The sequence below is a fragment of the Puma concolor genome, chromosome C1, assembly GCF_028749965.1.
Source record: "Puma concolor isolate L17-30 chromosome C1, mPumCon1.1.hap2, whole genome shotgun sequence".
Lineage (NCBI taxonomy): Eukaryota > Metazoa > Chordata > Mammalia > Carnivora > Felidae > Puma > Puma concolor.
In genome coordinates this window covers 189,088,305-189,108,994 of record NC_141674.1, presented here as the reverse complement: position 1 = coordinate 189,108,994, position 20,690 = coordinate 189,088,305, and the positions used below count along the sequence as shown (strand labels likewise).

General features: G+C 38.1%; 2 protein-coding genes across 7 annotated transcripts in view; both read left to right on the top strand.

The window, feature by feature from the left end:
* The window catches only part of ALS2 (alsin Rho guanine nucleotide exchange factor ALS2), a 72,345-nt gene extending 57,051 nt beyond the window's left edge, over nt 1-15,294 (top strand). For 3 of the 5 annotated variants that reach the window (XM_086719281.1, XM_086719280.1, XM_086719283.1), the window contains 11 exons: nt 859-992; nt 1,859-2,026; nt 5,771-5,888; nt 6,638-6,795; nt 8,563-8,685; nt 9,193-9,369; nt 10,713-10,758; nt 10,962-11,023; nt 11,566-11,715; nt 11,929-12,025; nt 13,968-15,294. In XM_086719281.1, coding sequence (XP_086575407.1) covers nt 859-992; nt 1,859-2,026; nt 5,771-5,888; nt 6,638-6,795; nt 8,563-8,685; nt 9,193-9,369; nt 10,713-10,758; nt 10,962-11,023; nt 11,566-11,715; nt 11,929-12,025; nt 13,968-14,006 — 1,272 coding nt within the window. In that variant the 3' untranslated portion in view covers nt 14,007-15,294. The remainder of the gene's footprint in view (nt 1-858; nt 993-1,858; nt 2,027-5,770; nt 5,889-6,637; nt 6,796-8,562; nt 8,686-9,192; nt 9,370-10,712; nt 10,759-10,961; nt 11,024-11,565; nt 11,716-11,928; nt 12,026-13,967) is intronic. The other 2 variants (XM_086719282.1, XM_086719284.1) reach the window with 1 other exon arrangement.
* A 1,320-nt stretch (nt 15,295-16,614) lies between these two features.
* The window catches only part of MPP4 (MAGUK p55 scaffold protein 4), a 44,143-nt gene continuing 40,067 nt past the window's right edge, over nt 16,615-20,690 (top strand). The window contains exon 1 of one of the 2 annotated variants that reach the window (XM_086719286.1): nt 16,615-17,560. The gene's annotated coding sequence lies outside the window, so the exon portion shown is untranslated. The remainder of the gene's footprint in view (nt 17,561-20,690) is intronic. The other variant, XM_086719285.1, reaches the window with a different exon arrangement.

The window sequence follows — 20,690 nt, the reverse complement described above, 5'->3', positions numbered from 1 at the left end:
CTCAGATTTGTTGGCATAAAATTGTTGTCTTAGTTTTTTCTTAATCTTTTTTAATTTCTGTAAGATTGCTGTAATATGTGTTTCATTGACTTTGTAATTTTATGTCTTTTTTTTCCTTGATTAATCTAGTTAAGTGCCAATTTTGTGTATCTTTTCAAAGAAGCAAATTTTGGTTTCATTGATTTTTCTCTTTTTAAAAAAAAATCTCATTGATTTCTGCTCTAGTGTTTGTTATCTCCTTGTTTTGGGTCTGTTTGCTCTTCTAATTTTATAAGGTGGACTTTTAGATTACTGATTTCAGATCTTTCTTATTTTCTAATACAGGCATTTATAGCTATAATTTGCCTCTGGGCACTAGATTGGATAAATTTGGATAAGTTGTTCATTTCATTCAGCTCAAAATATTTTACCAATTATTCAGTGATTTTTTTTTTCTTTTACCCATGGATTATTTTCATACAATCTTTTTAGAGATGCATAGTATGTATATTTGCCCCGCCCCCCACCCCCCCTGCTAGAGAACTGGGGACTGCTAATGAGTTAAAAAAGGAAAATGTATTAGGGGCACCTGGGTGGCCCAGTGGGTTAAGCGTCCAACTCTTGATTTATGCTCAGATGATGATTTCACAGTTGTGAGATCCAGCCCCACACCAGGCTCTGCACTGGGCATGGAGCCTCCTTAAGATTCTCTCCTTCTTCTTCTGTCCCTTCCCTACTTGCACATGCATGCTCTCTTTTTCTTTCTCTAAAAAAATAAAAAATAATGGAACATGTTAACCAGTTGGTGCTTTTTTTTCTCTTGATTTTTTAAACTGGAAATACTGCTTCTAATTCGACATTTTCTTTTACTTTACCTAGGGAACGCTGACTATGCCAAATGGAGATTACATTGAAGGTTATTTTAGTGGAGAATGGGGATCTGGGATAAAAATCACCGGAACTTACTTCAAGCCTAGTCTGTATGAGAGTGATAAAGACAGACCCAAAGTTTTGTGAGTAACTAGTGTTAATTGTGGATTAATTATTAAATGTTTTGAGTTGTCTTGATTATATCAAAGCTGCTTAATATTTTAAATGCAGAACAAATTTTTAAAGTCATTTTTTAACAAAACGTAACCTCCTTATATTGCCAACTGCCACTGTTACAGATAGCTGAATCTTTAGTCTTGGCTTAGATTATAGTCATGGGTATTTAAAATAAAAGTTCTGTGTATGGGAGTGGTTTTACTGTTAGTGGTAAAAGTATCCAAATTGATTGGAAGAGAACATTGTTAAGTGGAATCCCTATACAACTTGATTCTAAAAAGTAAAAGCCAAGCCTATATATGTACCAAGTGGAATAGTATATTCTGCATATGTAGGGAAAAAAAACAAAATCTTTATCTCTAAGTGTGTTATGTTCTTCAGGTTTTTGGCATATATTTATTTTCCTTTTTTGATTCCAGCATTAGATTCTCAGATTCTTTGTTCTGATGGAACCTTGATATGTTTTCTGTTACTCAGTATTTTTAGAATTCAGTATGTAATGCATTTCACAGTTCTCATTATGAGATGTGCAAAGCACAGGAAGTCCTTGTTTTAACAGGAATCAGTTTTACAAAATTGATTATGTGGAAATGTAGAAACAAAGGAGTCAATTCTGATGTGCTTCATACTTAACCATTTATACACCTTAGTATCTGATAAACATTAAGAAGCTAAAAACCATTTTTAAAAAATTTTCAGTGTTTATGAAATAGAACCACCATCAGTGTGGGCAGTTGTGTTACAGAAGCATTCCCAGTTGTATATCAGAAAGTTTCTGTTCTTTAGGATTTTTGCACAAGAGATTAATAAAAGCTTGATGTGACTTTATTAGCAGGAAGCTAGGAAACCTGGCAGTGTCAGCTGATGAGAAATGGAAAGCAGTCTTTGATGAATGTTGGCGTCAACTGGGCTGTGATAACCCAGGCCAAGGGGAAGTTTGGAAAGCATGGGACAATATTGCTGTGGCCCTGACTACTAATCGGCGCCAACACAGAGACAGGTGAGTGAATGCTTTGCCCAGCATAGTATGGTAGGAAGTTGAAACTTAACAAGTAGTCAAGGCTTGCCACATTTAACTTAAAAATATAATTTAAGTTTCAATGATGTATTTCTGTTCTGGGTAATTTAGATAAAACACACCTATCTTTATCTTGTACTGAATTCAGCTATAAAACTCAGACAATATATGAACAGCGGTTCTACAAGGTAGATATCAGCTAGTATATTGAGGAGGAATACCTGAAATCAAAGTACCAAGTGAGTTGTTTTTGTATTTTTTTTAGTTTTGAGTTTTTTAACTTCAGTATCCCTCACCCTGAATTCCATTAACCTGAAAGCTTCAAGTAAGTACTATGATTTAGACATAACTTGAGGAAAAACCCTTTGCTTCTGGCTCAAGATGCAACAAAGAGACTCCTAAAGCTCAGATAGAGTGGAGGAGATACATATGGGTTTTCTTTCTCTCTTTTTTTCTTCATTTTCTCATGCTTCAGCCTCCATGTTCTTCTGGGACAGGGGTGGCAGTGGGATTTGCTAGAGCAGCCAGGAACAGGGAAAACTCTTGGAGGACTGGAAACCTCTTCCTCCACTGGTGGATCCTCAGGTGCAGTAGTCATGGCTGAATTCCATTGCTTTTCTGGCCTCTCTCTCTATCCTCCCACCCCTTGGTCCTAGAAGTGGCATGTTGACAGAAGGGAGCAGTTTCTGACCTGAGGATCTAACAGGGGACCCAGAAAATGCTGGGGAGGCAATGGAGAGAGAAGAGCTCTACAAAACAACCCTGTAAAGTTATGAACTCCTGGGCTCACCCCAGACCTGCACATATGTGGATTTGATCCTAATTAGCAGACCAGACACTTTGAGAACTGAGCTAATAGGTAGACTTTCAACCATGTCCCAGAGTGACCACTGAGTGATATGCTCACAGACATACCTAAATAGAACTGCAAAGGCTTTGAGAAGTGAACTGACATTGGCACCACTGCCCATAGAAGACTGAATCAAAAATATCAGCTGTTTCAGAGGTTCCCAAGATCACCTACATGTTCAGTGATTGACTAGAGGGACTCATAAGACTCATCATAAAGTCATGCAGGTAAAAGTTACTACAGCAACACAGTATGGAGTTACGGCCAGATCATAAGAGAAGAAGACACAGGCAGAGTCTGGAGGAATCCATGTGCAAGCTACCCATGCTCTCACCCTTCTGTGAGGGGTCACACAGAGCACACCATCCTTCCAGCAGTAAAATGCAGCCACCATTTACAGTCTTTCTGCCTAGGAACCATTAGAGACTCAGTGCCTAAGGTTTAATGGAGGGGCCTGGTCACATAGGCACTCTATGCTTAGCAACTACCAAAATTCCACAGTCCCAGAAGGAAAGCAGATAGTCACCATAAATCACATTGTTAGCATAGTCTATGGACAGCAAAATACCCTTATCAGGTAGGGAATAATTCATGTCCGTATAGGGAAATTTAGGAAGCAGATCCTTCTAAAGATAATAGTTTCAAGCCTTCCATGTGTACTCTGTTATGCCTGTCAACGTTTTTCATAGGATGGAAACAAGACCCAAAGTGTCATAACATAATACTCAAAAATGTCCAGAATATAAACCAAAATTACTTGGCAATCAAAGAACCACCAACTTATTTTGGGAAAGATGATAGACACCAGTGACTCTGCAACGTAGATTTTAGTATTATGACAACTTAAAGCAGGTATTATAAAAATGCTCAGATGAGCAATCACAAACATCCTGGAAGCAAATACTAAAATTAAAAGTATTAGCAAAAAAATAGATATAAAGAAGAACCAAATCAAAATTTTGAATTAAGAAATATAATAACCAAAATAAAATCACTAGGAGAACTTACTAGCAGAATAGAGGTGACAGCAGAAGAGTCACTGAACCTGAGAACAGATTAATAGAAACTATCCAAACTGAACAACAGAGAGAAAATACATGGAAAAAGAAAATAAACAGAGCTCTAAGGAGTCTAGTACTTGTGTCTCTGGAATCTCAGGAGAGGAGAAAAATCATGAGGATGAAAAGATATTTGAAGAAATAATGGTTGAAACCATCCCAAATTTGGTGAAAGACAAATGTGTAGATTCATGAAGCTGAGCAACCTGTGTCCTGAAAAAAAGATATCCGTGAACAGACATGTCAGTCAAATTGAAAAACAAAATCATGAAAGCAACTAGAGAAAAAAAAAGGGCATTACACAGAGGGGAAACCACCATTCAAATGCTTGCATATTTGTCATCAGTATCTTCTGGAGACCAAAAACAAGTGGCACAACAATTTTGAAGTTCTGAAAGAAAAATTATAGATGTACCTCTTCATTTCTCTTTTTTCTTTTTCTTATTTTCTCCCTGTTCTCCTTTTCTCCTAACTTTTTTCCCCCTCTCCATCTGCTTTTGTACATATTTCCTTATTCTTTAACTTGGCCAGTAACTCCCACAAGCAATGCTTGGAATTTGGACCCAAAGAATTTACTAATCCCTTTGTATTGAAAGAAGTTTGGGTTCTTTCCCCCCTATATTTGGTATAAATGGGAACTGAATATAGTGTTTTATTCATGAAGTTTACGATTTTTGCCTTGTATTCTTTCTATTAGTAGAAGAAATGGAAACTCCTAGGATTGATGAAAGTTGTGGACTTTCCCTTGTGTGTGATGCAGAGGGTCAGCCTTCACTGATAGAGCCTGTCAGTTTAAACATTGAGACTTTGGTCCTGTAGTTAACCTTGGTTAACTGTTGTTGGGTGTTTCCAGGGAATGAGAGTGAATGAACTTTTATATAATAAAACATGTTGCTACCACAGAGGTCTTATTTATCTAAAATAGTATAATAATGTACATCATTTCTAATCGGTTGTAATCTGATAATAGAATACCATTACCAAAAATGTCTGTTGATTATTAAGTATGTGTTTTATCATAGCCTCTTCGCTCAAAGCTTCCCTTTACCCATTATGTACTTACCTCACCACCTGTTGTAGCATCCTCATGATCTCCTTACTTGAGCTCATTTTCCTTTTTCTGCTGCCATTTCATTTGTTTTCCTTTTTCCTCACACCTTCCTGTCTTATTTTCCATTTTTCTCTTGTCATTAACAAGTCTGTTACCAGTTTTCTCTTCAAGCTAACATAGTATCACCTAACACCATGGTTGATACTAAAGCAAAATCTTCATTAATTAATTGTAGTTGGTATGAAGTAACATTAAATGACACTGGAATGACTTAAAAAAAATCTAATAGCAGGTCAGTTACCTATTATGAGCTCATTTAGGCCAGGCACTGTACTGGGTACTCCATTTTGTCCTTACTTGGTGATAGTGTTTCATGTGCACATTACAGTTTGCTTTTGTTCGTTCGTTTGTTCTTCCTTCCTTCCTCTCTTTTTTCTTTTCTTTCTTTTTTTCTTTCTTTTGTCTCTGTTCTTTCCTCCCTCCCTCCCTCCCTTCCTTCCTTCCTTCCTCCCTCCCTTCCTTCCTTCCTCCCTCCCTTCCTTCCTTCCTCCCTCCCTTCCTTCCTTCCTTCCTTCCTCCCTCCCTTCCTTCCTTCCTTCCTCCCTTCCTTCCTTTCTTTACTTACTTAGTTTCTATACCCAACATGGGGCTCAAACTTAGGACCCCGAGATCAAGAGTCATAATGCTCTTCTGACAGAGACAGCCAGGCGCCCCTCTTGCTTTCATGATATGAAATACATAATGGGCTTTCTGTTGTCTTTTTACAGTCCAGAGACATTAAGTCGTTCACAGACTCAAACACTAGAGAGTTTGGAATTCATTCCTCAGCATGTTGGTGCCTTCTCTGTGGAGAAATATGATGACATCAAGAAGTATTTAATAAAGGTAGAGTCAAAATTACACCGGTCTTATGAATTAATGACACAGCTACCACAGTATAACATTCAAATCTGCTCACAGGTTATTGGTGCTCTAATCCTATTTTTGCTTTCTAAGTATTTCTTTTTTAATTCTCTAACTACTAAAAGCACATTTTCGCATGAAGATTGCTGTATCATGATGATAGAACTTTTTAAGTTTTGTAAAGTGCTCAAGAGGGTTCTTGAGAACAAGGGTCAAAGTTTAAAATTGATTTTTGTTGGTAACAAACTAGAGATTGTATAAATAAAGCATGCTGCCCTCACCCCATGGTTATGCTCTTTGCTTCCTTCTCAAGTCCTGTAAGATTAGCTACAGTTTAAAGTATGACATGCATCAATATGGGGTTGCAGGAAGGAGTATTAAGAGAAATCAAGGGAACTGAAGAGTATTTTCAGGCCTAATCAACTGCCGTTTAGTTTTCTTAAAGGTAACATCTGTTTTTGTGAAGTTTATAGTTTAATTATATTTGTCAGTATATCCAAAGCTATTTTCCCAAGATGTTAAAGGCATTCTTTGATTAAGATTAGGAATTCCTACTCTGTATGTAGACTCAACTCTTTTAGAAAAGTTAAAAGTATTTGAATTTTTCTCATCCAAATGTTTAGTCCTTGCCAGTTTGAAAATTGTCTATCATTTATGAAATTGTTTTATTATTTATTGGTTGACTGTTTCTGTTGTTAGTCATTGACTTCATTGATCCCGTTCCTGTTCAGGCCTGTGACACTCCTCTGCACCCCCTGGGCAGGCTTGTGGAGACACTGGTTGCAGTTTATAGAATGACATATGTGGGTGTGGGAGCCAATCGCCGGTTATTGCAGGAGGCTGTGAAGGAGATTAAGTCCTACCTTAAGCGAATTTTCCAGCTGGTGAGGTAAGAGATCTTTCTCATTGAAGTCTGCAAACTGTGGAATAGTGGTTAATGCTAATGCTTGGATGTCTTCATCCTGAATCTAGAGATTACAACAACTTTGTGAAGAATCATTAAGTTTCCTCTTTATCACAGAAATTATTCATCAAGAAAATGGTTTTGTGCCACAGATCCTTAAATAGATTAAGTAATGAAAATGAAAACATGTTTCATGTTTTTACTTTATGCAATAAACACAGCAAAGGAAACCATCAACAAAATGAAAAGGTAACCTACTGAGTGGGAGAAGATATTGGCAAATGATATATCTGATAAGAGGTTAATTTCCAAAATATATAAAGAACTTACATGTGCAACACTTTTATTAAAAAAAAACACAATCTGATTAAAAATGGACAGAGGACCTGAACAGACAGTTTCCCAAAGAAGACATACAGACGACCAACAGACACTAGAAAGAATGCTTGACATCGCTAATCACCAGGGAAATGTCTATATTCTCATAGGCTTCCATTCTAGTGGAACATATGGAAACATATGGTATGTCAGGTGTTGGTAAATGTGACAAAAGATGGAGCTGGAGGTAAGAGGCTGCTATTTTAAACAGAGGTTCCAGGAGGCCTAATAAGGTAATACCTGAGCAGAGACTTTGAAAAGGAAGAAAGGAAGCAAATAGAGCATCTTTGGAAAGAGTTTCACGTAGGAAATTTGGAATATGTGAAATTCAAGATCCTTTATTGGGTTTAAGCCAATAAGTAATTACTATATTGAGATAATTATATGAAAATTTATAAATTTGTCTCAGAAAACTTCCTTCTATTATTAGCTTCGAAACGGATAGATGCATTTGGAAATGTCTCAGATTTGAGGGGGCAGCGTAATCCATGAAAAAGACCAGTGGCTGGGAGTGTTTCAGCTCTGACATTAGTTAGAGGGGTATAATGAAGATAAGTTTTTGACCTTTTTTAGTTTTCCCAAATATAAAATAAGGGGCAGAGGCAGGGGCAAGGTATAAGTCTACAAAAATAGAAGATTGGAAACTCCCTTTGAAGACTCAAGGTTTAGGTCTGAAAGTAAAGAGGACAATAAAGTTGTTTATAGTAGAGCTCATCATTTGCATATAAGAGTTCAGAGATAAAATCTAGGGCAAATTCAAAACCTAGGAAAAAAAGTCCTCATAACTTAGCAGCTTGATCATGTGCAAAAATTTTTTAGCAACTTGAATTTTAAAACATTAAAAATGTTTATATTGATTAGATTTTCATTTTTTCTTAATGTTGAATATTTAAGTCATTTTCAGCTAATATTTGTTTATACCCTGAGAATAATTGTTTCTGCTTAAAGATTCAATATGAATTGACCTCAAATGAGATTTGTCAGTTAGAAAAACAGAATTTCTCACTTTTTAATAACTAGACAGAAATGGGGTGCGTGGGTGGCTCAGGTAAGCTGATCTCAGCTCAGGTCTTGATATCAGGGTCGTGAGTTCAAGGCTTTCATTGAGCTCTGTGCTGGGCATAAAGCCTACTTCAGAACCAAAACCAAAAAACACAGCACATGAAGATTTTTTAGTGGTATTATTCATTAGCTACAGTCTTAATTTTATCCTATAAGAAGCATCAGTTAAGAATCTCAGGAAACTAAAATATTTACTTGATATAAATTTTGATTTCATAGGTCTTTAAATAGATGAAATAATAGAAATGCGTTTTTACTCTTTTTAGACATTCTAGAGGTATAATTGTCTAATTGTGTTTTGTTATTCCTTAGATTCTTATTTCCTGAGCTTCCTGAAGAGGGCAGCACAATTCCTCTCTCTGCTCCTCTGCCAACCGAAAGGAAATCCTTTTGCACTGGGAAATCAGATTCCAGATCCGAATCTCCAGAGCCTGGGTAAATGGAGTTGGGTAGAGATAGTGAAGAAAGAGGGTGGGTGATCCTATCCAAAGAATCCCAAGGAAGAGTTTTCTCTAGATCTCAGTTTCCTTATTTTTAAAATAATGTGACTGGACTAGGTAATCTCTGAGGTCCCTTTCAGGTCTTAAGTTGTATTAGTCAAACCCCAAGGAAGTGCACACATGAGTTACTGGGCTCCGAGCCTGCTGAGCAAAGTAACATCATGCTCATCTAGAATAACCACAGAGAATCATTTTCAAAACGGAAACCAACTGGGTTTAGTTAGATTTTGAGGTAATGAAAAGAATTCACAGTTGGTCCAAGATATAAAACTCTGGGGCCATAGGTAAGTTCTTCATGTTACCTCCAGATAAAAACGCAGAATAATGTTAGAACTGTTTCTTTATTCAAAATGTCCCATCTTCCTTTCAGCTTGAAACTGAAACTCTTTGATTCTGTATTCAATTTTGATATGAATGCTTCTCCTTCTCCAATATTTTGTAGTTATGTGGTAACAAGTTCTGGGTTACTGCTTCCTGTACTACTACCTCGGCTCTACCCACCACTGTTTATGCTCTATGCCCTGGATAATGATCGTGAGGAAGACATTTACTGGGAATGTGTACTACGACTAAATAAACAGCCAGATATTGCTCTTCTGGGCTTCCTTGGGGTGCAGAGGTAAGTACAGTAGTTACGAGTAAAATCAAATGGTTTAATTTAAAATGCAAACAGTGAGGGACACCTGGGTGGCTCAGTCAGTTAAGCGTCCGACTTCAGCTCAGGTCATGATCTTACGGTTTGTGGGTTCAAGCCCCACGTCAGTTTCTGTGCTGAGAGCTCAGAGCCTGGAAACTGCTTTGGATTCTGTGTCTCCCTCTCTCTCTGCCCCTCCCCTACTGATGCTCTGTCTCTGTCTCAAAAAGCATTAAAAAATTTTTTTTAAATGCAAACAGCATTATTAATTGGATCTATGATTTGCAGTTGATTCACTTACTTGCATATCTATTATTCAGCAAAATAGTGACATTTAATCTTTATTTTTGAGAATTTTTGAAGTGGGGTATAAATCTTGATTATTCTTCTGATGTGTTTTATTTGTGTGTGTGTATGAAATGTTTGTGTGTGTGTGTATATATATATGTAAATTTTAGCTATCCCATCTGATATTTTGCTGTTCTTTAAAACAAAATACATGTTTATAGTTTCAGAAAAAATTAATTGTATTTAGTCTTTGATGTTCTTCCTTCCCTTCTTTTTCTTTCCTCCCCGTGTACAATTTGTAATTTAAAAGTTTTAGAAGTGCTTTGTTGTAGAGCATTGTTTCTTGTTATTCCGGGAGAACACATTATCCTTTCTTCTAGTACGACGATAAAGCTGATCACCCAGCACCATTAATTATATATTTGTGTTCTAAAAAAAGGTGAACAAGCCTTAATCAGAAAGTAAATTTTTTCAGTGGAATAATTTCACATTAAAAATGAGATAAAACTGAGTGAAGGAAAGATTTTGGCCAATACGTGGTAATATCTGTAATGTATAGGGTTATTGTAGTATTCATTGACAGATCTCTTAGGGACAAGATAGAAGCTCTTAAATTACTTGTGGAATGTTTATTAAAACTATCTCTGGGGGCGCCTGGGTGGCTTAGTTGGTTAAACGTCCAACTCTTGATTTTGGCTCAGGTCATGATCTTGAAGTTCCATGGGATTGAGCCCTGTGTCGGGCTCTGTGCTGGCAGCACGGAACCTGCTTGGGATTCTCTCTGTCTCTCTGTGTCTGTCGTCTGTCTGTCTGTCTCTCTCCCCCTCTCCCCCCCTCCTTCCCTCTCTCTCTGCCCCACCCGTGCTCACTTGCTCACTCTCTCAAATAAAGTAAACATTTTTTAAAAAACCAGAACACTTTATCTGTGGAATAGTTATTTTAAATGGGGACAGGGAAGGCAATGTAGCCATCAACTGTTTTTACGGGGATTAATCTGCCCTAAGTAATAACTTGTATTAACAGTGTGGATTCTATTGTAGGAAATTTTGGCCAATGACCTTGTCAATCCTTGGAGAGAGTAAAAAGGTATAGTAGATTTCAGTGTCCTCAGCAAATATGTTTTTCTTTGATGTGGGGTGTTCAAGATAGCAAAAAAATTCCATTTTACTTTGGTAGAATAGTACCCAAGCATGAGTTATTCACTGAAGAATTGTGCTGTGCCATTATTTTTTACTGTTACTGCAGAAGACAGCTTTCCTCTTTGATTTTCATAAATTCTCTTTTTGCAGGTTTTGCCAACCACAAAAGATGCTTGTTTTGCCTCAGCTGTAGAATGTCTACAGCAGATTAGGTAATCTCTCGTTTGCTGAAAATCACATAAATCAAAGTAGTAGTTAGTCTATTAAAATGTTAATGAGATCTTATCCTAACCTAAGCTCTAAGTGCTCCTTTCAGTCCTAGATGGTGTCACACTCAGCCTGGAGATCAGAAAAGGCTGTTTTGAGACATTTGGCTTACTTTTACTCTACAAGTCCCTTGTATTTTCAAAAAAGGTGGAGAGCCTACCCAGAAATGTATCTACATAATCACATCTTTAGCCAAATGGAAATTAACCAAACTTAATTACTCAGAGAAGAGCATATATTAGAAAAATAAGATCCTGGGTAAAAGGAGATAATCTATGACTTAGTGAATTCTTCCATAAGAACCATAGATCGTTGGAGGCTTCTTTTCTCAAAAAACTGTGGGATTACAGTGGTCATCCCTTCCAGCAACTCATTATGCCTGAAGTGTCCAATTTAAGGCACCCCAGGGGGTATATTGTCAAACAATATTTAATATTAAGCAGTTCATAGGATTTTTTTTTTTTTTTTTTTTTTTAAATAACAACAGCACGACATTTACCCCGTCAGACAAACTTAAGGTCATCCAGCAGACTTTTGAAGAGATCTCTCAGAGTGTCCTGGCATCACTTCAGGAAGACTTTTTATGGTCCATGGATGACTTGTTTCCTGTTTTCTTATATGTGGTGCTACGGGCCAGGTGACCAACCTTTTCTGACTTTATTACAGTGACTCATTTTAACAAGTGCTTTTTCTGAATTGATGACAGTAATATGCTCCCCTACTAGGAAAAAAAAAATTCTGTTTACCCATTTCAGTATGGTGAGCTGTTCTTTATTTTCCCTCACATAGATTCAGAAGGAAGATATACATATAAATAGGAGTAACTCAGTATCTTTATCTTATTGGGCAGGATTAGGAATTTAGGCTCCGAGGTACACCTCATTGAGGATCTGATGGACCCGTATCTTCAGCATGGGGAACAGGGTATAATGTTCACCACCTTGAAGGTAAGTATAGGTGATATTTAATTTTTTTAATCTTAAAATCTGTCCTTAATTTGCCATATTATGTATCTATCATTAATCATTGTCTTCTTTATACAGAGGTTTAATGCAATCATTAAATGCCTTTAGAGTACATATTGTTAATATTTTAAAATATAATACATTAAAAGTAGAATCAGTTCTTCTTCAAAATACTAAAGCACATTACCCAATCTTCCCTATAAATTGACCATTCAAATCATTTCAAGTGCTTATAAAGGTAGACCATCTTTATAAATGTAACTCTAGAAAAGAAACAGAAAGGATTCTTAGTGTCCAAAAGTATCTGGCACTAGTTATTTAATGGAAATGAGGTAAAACACAGAAGGCAATATGTATGTAATGAATATGAATTGTATCTTCTTTTTTCTCCATGTATTTACTGTAACCAGTGTGTTACAAATGAGATTCTCTAGTAAGGGTAGTCTAGGGTTTGTTGGAAGTTATTTTAGTTCCCTACCTTGATTTTTCTTGGAATTTGGTAGAATAATTCTGTGTGTATATTGGAAGAACAACAAATTGAAAATGGCATAAACACTTCTGAAAAAAAGGATTAGACCCACTCTGCCAGTTAGTAAACTTTCATAAAAATACAATAATTAAGATAGTATGTTCCTGTTACAAGAATGGACATTACCTCTAATAGAAGGGATAGCTGTTGTAAAGGCAGTGTTATAATAAAAATTTCACATGTAAAAATGGAAACATCAGTACAAAAATAGAAAAGAAAGGAATTATTTAATAAATGCTTAAAGTACTGGGATAGCTTATTACCTGTTTTGGAGGGAGGGTAGAATCAGGCCAGAATCACCTGCATTGCAAACTATAGATGCTTTTTGATTTTTAAGCAAAAGGAAGAGAGAAGGAAAGACAGGCAAATTAAAATGAGAAAAAGAAATTAGAACTTAATGTCAGGTTTCTAGCTTGGGTTAATTGAACTTTTCAACTGAAATACCATTAACATTTCTATTAAATTGAAAAGGGGGGTGGAATTGGGGAAAATAGTGGCCACCAATGATTTACATTATTAGTATTCATGTTCTATGAAGAGCATTTCTCATATATCACCAAGGGACAAACAACTAGTATATTTATATGTAGGAATATCCTCGACCTCACTGAGAATCAGAGTACTGTAGATTTAAACAAGGTGCCATTTTGTGCCTACTAAATTAGCAAAGATGTTTTAAAATTATACCCAGTGCTAGTAGGGGTATAGCGAAATCAGAATTATTCCCATATTGCTGATAATGGATTAAATAATAATCACCTTTGGAAAACTTTTGTTACTAACATTGATATCAGCCACATCAAAAATGTTCTCTGAGTTTGAGTAAACGCACTCCTGGGGATTTATTCTGAGGAATTAAAGAATGGACAACATTGTGTTTGCTTTGGCTGAGGTGTTCTTTGTTGTGTGAGTAACTCCCAACCTGGATACTTTCAGAATCACCTGGGAATGCTTCTTAAAAAGTTGTTGCTGAAAATTGTGACTCACTGGGTCTGGAATGATACTTAACCTTAATTTGCAGTTTCTTAAACTTACTAGATGATTCTGATTACAGTTGTTTGTGTACCTTATAATGATCAGCATATTCTAAATGTCTGATCAGTAGTGGCTTAGCCAATTAAGGTATTTCTACTCATTGAAGAATATTAAACAGCTTGTAAAAAGTTTGTTTTGAGAATTAGAAAGTGTGCAAAATTTTATCTCCACTAATTACAGCTAGGCAAAATAGACATTGGATATGGGGACTAGAAAACAGGGAAAAAGAAAGCAACCAACTGATTTGGTTGGAGCTATCAGTATTACACAAAGATTTCCTTTCTTTAGTCTCCTGTGCATTGCTATGTTTGTGTAATTTCTTTCCAAGTAAATTTTAAATTGTTTTGAACTTTTTTTCAGGCGTGTTACTACCAGATCCAGCGTGAGAAGCTTAACTAGGATGCAGAACAGCCTGACAACTGGATTATCTGTAGGGTGTTTAGCACCATCTGGCGTCTTCCTGTAGTGGCAAAAAAGAATGGTGTTGAAATTAGGACGTTGTATTATTTTGGTTGTTATCTCTGAGCCTTACTAATGGTGATAGCTCTGAGTCCAGAAAAAAGACTGTATGGTTTAAAGGGAGGAATGAAAAGGACATAGGATTCAATTAAACCAGTCCCTCGCCTATGTTAAATTCCCAAAATATCACACATTTACTGTTTGGAAAAAGAGGATATCCCTTCCTACAGTAAAGACTATGCCAGCTACATGAAGTCGTAAGAGAAGTTCTCAGTATAGCTTCTTACATTAAAGAAGTTAATAAATATTTTTGAGTTTCGGGTTGGCCTGCAGTTACCCCAGGCCCTTTTGCGAGGAGCAGATGGTACTTGAAACTATTGTAGCCACACTATGCCTTCCGGAATTCCTTGCAGTCACGTGTGCATCATGCTTCTTTGCTGAAGGAGGGGGAAGAGGACCTTCTAAAACTGCAGTTTTAACTTTTTCTAAGCTTTTCCACTAGGTAGTGTTCATGATGGGAGAGGTTCTATGCAGTGACTATCGCACCCTGACCCCAAACATGGAACACATCTAAATAGGAGTCTTCTGCCTCCTGATTAGGAAGAACATAGGAAATTTGTTCTTGGATTCCTTACAGTGCTACAGAGTGAATACACTGGAATTCAAACACTGACTCTGAGCTGCTATGGAACCTCATTTGTCCATGTGCAAATGCTGTATTCCGAGGCCTGTGAATGAGAGCCTGAAGAGCTTTTGCATGTGGGCTGTGTTGGAGCAGGACTAAATTCTGGGAAATAGCATCCATCCTTGATCTAGCATTCTTCCCTCTACCTCGCACTGAACTCACAGAGGGGAAGAAAAAAGGAAACAAGCTTTGGCTTTTCCCATCTCAAAAGTATTGTAACACCTCAACATTTTAGTGTTTTGCTTTTTACCTTTTTTTTTTTTTAATGTCCTATTGTAAATGGTTGGTTTACACTGTACTAGTAACACTAGTAGTTGTTTTGAATAACATAGGTGCTCTTCCTCATCTCATCTCCTACACACCATGGTGAGCATACAGAGTGTCCTCCAGATTTATGTTAACATCAGCAGATGTTAATCAGTTTTGAAAAAGGATCATGGTTTCTGCTCTACTTTATAATCAAGACGTGTTTATTAAAATACTGTTTTGGAATGTTGGCTGTAATGTAACAGCAATTTTCATAATAAAAGACATTCATCTCTATGAGGTTGTTTTATGATTGCAAAAGAAATAACACAGGGCATCCTAAAGAAAATTTTTTTTTTTTAGTTTATTTATTTTGAGAGAGAGAGAGAGAGAGAGAGAGAGAGCGCACCAGCAGGGGAGGGCCAAAAAGAGAGGGGGACAGAGGATCCGAAACAGGCTCTGTGCTGACAGCAGAGAGCCCAATCTGGGGCTCAAACTCACGATGAGATCATGACCTGAGCTGAATGAAGTCAAATGCTCAAGCAACTGAGCCACCCAGGCATCCCAGGGCAGCCTAAAAACTTAAACCCAGCCTTAGTTTTTGTTTGTTTTTTACCCAAGTTGTAATTCATGACTCTGTATTGGCTACAGAGGTCCTTCTGGGGTTTTAGAGATCTCTCTCTTTAAAATGAACGTAAATTTATAATTATGATAACCACTTTTGCTGACCACAAATTGACTTTCTGATCCTAATATCCCAAGCGCGGGGGTCTTAAATCTATTATTTCTTTGAATAAAAGGCATATTTTGATTCTCACTGGTTATTTTTTTTTTTTGTTTTTTTTCTCCTAAACAGATTCGGGTAAGGGAAGAGAAGATGTTTAAAATTCTGGTTGGAAACATTAGGCATTAGTTAGCCCACCTCCCAGTTGTAATGTCTTCTCAAGAAGCCTGTCCATGTCACCGCTGCTCTGTCTCAGAAGGTGGCTACCCATTATTGGAAAAGGACCAACACTTGATTATGTTAAGCACTTTGCATTTCCATTAGGGATTGTTTTGATTTTGGAATAAACACACAGATTCCACATTTGGTTCTTAAAGGCAAATCTGCTGAAGGCCTTGACCCCTTAAGAGAGAGAGAGACAAGGATAGTTGTAGAAATGAACGAAGACTTGAGACCCACTGAGAAATTCTCAAAATTTTGGTAGACTGGCTCAATTCTAAGAAAAACATGTTTTAAATCATCCTTTTATTGGAGTTTTGAGTGACACTGGCCAGTTACTTCATACTGTATACCTTTTAGATAGCATATTTAAAACCATAAATTTTCAATTCTAAATCTCCAGGCCACCATTTCTAAATAGAAATACTAGCACTTGTGCAGCAATTTACAGATCTTTCACATGCGTGATGAATGCTCACAGCAGCCCTGTGAGGCAGGCATTAGCCCCGCTGATTTTGCAGACGAGGAGTGGCTGGGATTCACTCACTGCTAGAGCTGGGACTCTAGAACTTCCCTAACTTTAATTCCATGGCTCTTTCCTACTGCTGCTGCCAGAGATGGAATATCATAGCTTGGTTATGCATTAAAACATCATAAAGTAAAAAGTGAAAGTGAAAACTTAGGTGTGTAGGATAAAATATGGTATGCTCAAAACAGTCACAGATGTATCACATTCTCCACTTGTATTTCCATCAACAGTGGAAAGCAAAGGGAAGCTACCCATTTAATTTCAAATAAAGGGACTGAAAAACCTCTGACAATGGCCATTTGGTCTTTATCCTCTGATGTCAGCAGTACACTTTCTTTCGGTTTTTTCTGGGATATCTGCTTCCCACCAACCCCTTGCTGCAATATAAAATTTTCAAATAAAGAAGTAACTCCAGTCTGAGATAGAGAATGGATAACTATTAAGTTCAGGACAGTCAGTTGGTAGGGAAACTTCCAGAAGGAACTACTTTTTTATAGGCCTCATTATTATTGGCTAAACAGTCTTCCATCATTTTCTAACCATAACATGAGAAATCAGGTTAAAGATCAGCTTACTCTTTGGTATCTCCACAGTTTTTTTTTTTTTTTTTTTTCTTTCATTAAAAATGCTATTGTCTGGGGGCACCTGGGTGGCTCAGTAAAGTGTCAGCCCAGGTCTTGATCTCGGGTTGGTGACTTCAGTCCCTGCATTGAAATCCATGCTGGGCGTGAAGCCTACTTACAAAAATAAGATGCTGTTGTGGGGTGTCTGTTATCGTGCTATAGTCAACAAAAATAAACTTTTTTGGTGTTAACTGTGCTGGCATTTTGAGAGAGGGTATCAATGCGAATGTTGAAAATGGTATGTTACACCTCTCAGTACAAGGAATGCTTAAAGATTTGTGACAGGGAAGCTTAGGAGTAATTTAGTGGTTAGGCTGGGTTAGGCTTCTGTGGATTAAATCAAAGAGGATGTGCAGAGATTTTCTCTAGAACAGTGAGGTGACTTTGGCAGCTAATAGCCCACGAGTGTATTTTCTACCAAAGCGTTTCTCTGGAGAGGAGCAACGTTGGATGTTTGCAGTCTTACAGGTGAGAGACTCTGCCAAATGATTCTCGGTTACCAGAAGAGATCTATAAATGTCTGTGCTTCTGTTAATTTTTAATAACTAAGAAGAAAATTCTGGGTAATGTAATTCAAACAGTTTGGTTTCATTGTAACCCAAATCATATGGTGACTTCTGTGATTTTGAAAGAGCAGATTTTGCTTTGGGAAACCATGTCTTAAGTATGGAATAGTGAGTTGTCATGTAGACTGAGTAAAATTGAGCATTTGTCCTAGCGCTAGCCAACAGCATTTTGACCCTGGGGAAGCTGGGCCATTTTTGTACGGGCCATTACTTACTAAGTTTTCAAGTGCTTTCTCAGGTTTGGTCTACTAGGAAGCATTATTTTGAAAAATGAGCTTAATGGGGTAGAGGGAATGGCATTTAATAGTAATCACTACATTTTTTCAGGTTCATGGAAATACTGATTTTTAAAGTAATATTTGAGGCAAATTCCTTATGAGTCAATAACACTAATGCAGCTTCTCAGTTAATAAGAACTGGTGCTCCTTCCTCTGTTACTTATTTAGTCTAGAATTGCATATGGTTGGCTATTTACTTGCAGCCTCAATCAAGAATTCTCGTTCTCACGACAGCAGAAATAAGTAAGTTCTAACTACAAAGTTGGTCCAGAAGTCACGAAAAAGCGAGGGAGAAGCATTATGTAGTCTTTTGCCAGTTACTAGCATTTTTCAGGGCTAGTCCTGGAAACAAAAGAGGAAACCTTTTGATTTTACTACTTGTGAGCTCTACTGAATACCCCCTCTGAATGTCAGATTCCTCATCTGAAAAATGAAAGTTAACTTTGGATGATCTCCCAAGGTCTCGGCCCCCAATTTCAAAGTTTGATAGGGGAAGAGGTTGAAGTCAATATAGCCAAGCTGAGGAAGAGAGGAAGGGGAGGCCTTTGGAGTCCAGCAGCTCCCACCTCAGGACTAACGTCCCAGCTGTTCTTGAACTGCTTGGGAAGGTATCAGCCTTGTACTTCCGTATTTTGGCCTCCTATTTTTCTGCTTCTCAACAACTGGAAATAACAGCCCAGGTGTTGTTACAGGTGCTGAGGCTTTAGCAGTGAACCAGAAAGCACGAGGTCCACTCTCCAGGCCCTCTGCAGACATGACCCACACAGGAGCTGGACACTGAACAGGTTAATGCGTAAGAGAATTGCAAAGCAGATTGTGAACTGAAGTGTCACAACAGTTTTTGTAGCCATAAAGAGAGAGGGAAAACCATTTTCTGAGTTTTTTTTCTATGAATTTTTGTCTTACCTTGGGCTAATACCAGGGACTGGGTGGTTTAAACAACAGAGATTTATTTTCCCACAGTTCTGGAGGCTGGAAATCTGAGATCCGGGTGCGATCATGGGCAGGTTCTGGTGAGACCCCTCTTCCTGGCTTGAAGAGAGCCTCCTTCTCGCTGTGTCCACACCTGGCAGAGAGACTGACTGGAGAGCAAGCTCCCTGGTGTCTCTTTGTACAAGGGCATTAATGCCCTCATGGGGGCTCGTCTAAACCTAATCATCTACCAAAGGTCCCATCTCCAAATACCATCACAGTGGAGTTAGGGCTTCAACAGCTGAATTTGGGGGAACACAATTCGTCCATAGCAAATTTGTCTTGGGAACCTAGCAACGACCAGGCAAGCAACGTTTTTAGAATTCACCCAAGCTGTGGAGGTGAAAATTACTGTTTATACCTCCATGAGTGAGGAGATTTTAGTCAACATGAGCTTTTTAGAATATATCAATTAGTTATCTGTGCAACACTGGAGTTAGATTTATTGGAAGCTTTCTTAATCAAACGACTACAGAAACCAGTTTATTTGTAAATCTCCTTCACAGTAAGTTCATCTCAGGACTGCACTGTCTAGCGCCCCCAGCTGCTGCATAGATAGGTCTAGTTTGGCACACTGTCTTTTGGGCATCAAATATGGAAGAAATGTGGTCCACCCTACATGAATAGCAGTTGGATTGTTAATCTGCGCTGCCTCTCTAAGGATATGTAATTTGTGAGGCACCCTTCGGGTAGCGTTTTCAGCAGTTGCCTGAATATGATGGCTTGGTGCCAGACCCATCTGTTTGCTCTGATTTTTCTCTGGAAGATGCTCCATCTTTCTTTTCAGTTCCCTACCCTAAACGTGCTCCCATCTTGGGAGGAAGGTGAGTCATACATGCACATGTTGAACTAAGTGATTCAATAGAGGCTCAAAAACTAGAATACAGGGAAAGGACAGGGTTTAACCTAACTCATTTGGGGCTGGGCAGGGTGGGTGGTGGTGGGCGTGGCGAAACATGTTGATCTCAGGTTTTCTTAGAATCTAGCAAACTAGAATACTTTAGTGTGACTGGGAAAGAATGTGCATGGGAAAGTTGTCTAAAATCTCATAACAGCTTTCCGTGTTGCTGTTCTCACTATCTTGGAATTTTTTTTTTTTTCAACGTTTATTTATTTTTGGGACAGAGAGAGACAGAGCATGAACGGGGGAGGGGCAGAGAGAGAGGGAGACACAGAATCGGAAACAGGCTCCAGGCTCTGAGCCATCAGCCCAGAGCCCGACGCGGGGCTCGAACTCACAGAACGCGAGATCGTGACCTGGCTGAAGTCGGACGCCTAACCGACTGCGCCACCCAGGCGCCCCTCACTGTCTTGGAATTTAGAGACAACCTAATGATGATCTTTTTCTAGATGGCCTCCCTGGTTCAACCCCACAATGTCTTAACTCTGGACAGAAGTTCTCAACCACATCAGATGCAATATCCCAGTCTCTAACAACTAATTTGAAATCCTTCTTTATTTTTTTTTATTATTTTTTTTAACATTTATTTATTTTTGAGACAGAGAGAGATAGAGCATGAACGGGGGAGGGGCAGAGAGAGAGGGAGACACAGAATCGGAAGCAGGCTCCAGGCTCTGAGCCATCAGCCCAGAGCCCGATGCGGGGCTCGAACTCACGGAGTGCGAGATCGTGACCTGGCTGAAGTCAGACGCTTAACCGACTGAGCCACCCAGGCGCCCCTGAAATCCTCCTTTAAAAGAATCCTGATTTACCCTTTATTCTCCTACTTTAGTAAATACTGTTGGTGCCCTACCCACATGCCCTTGGTCCTTACAATTTTG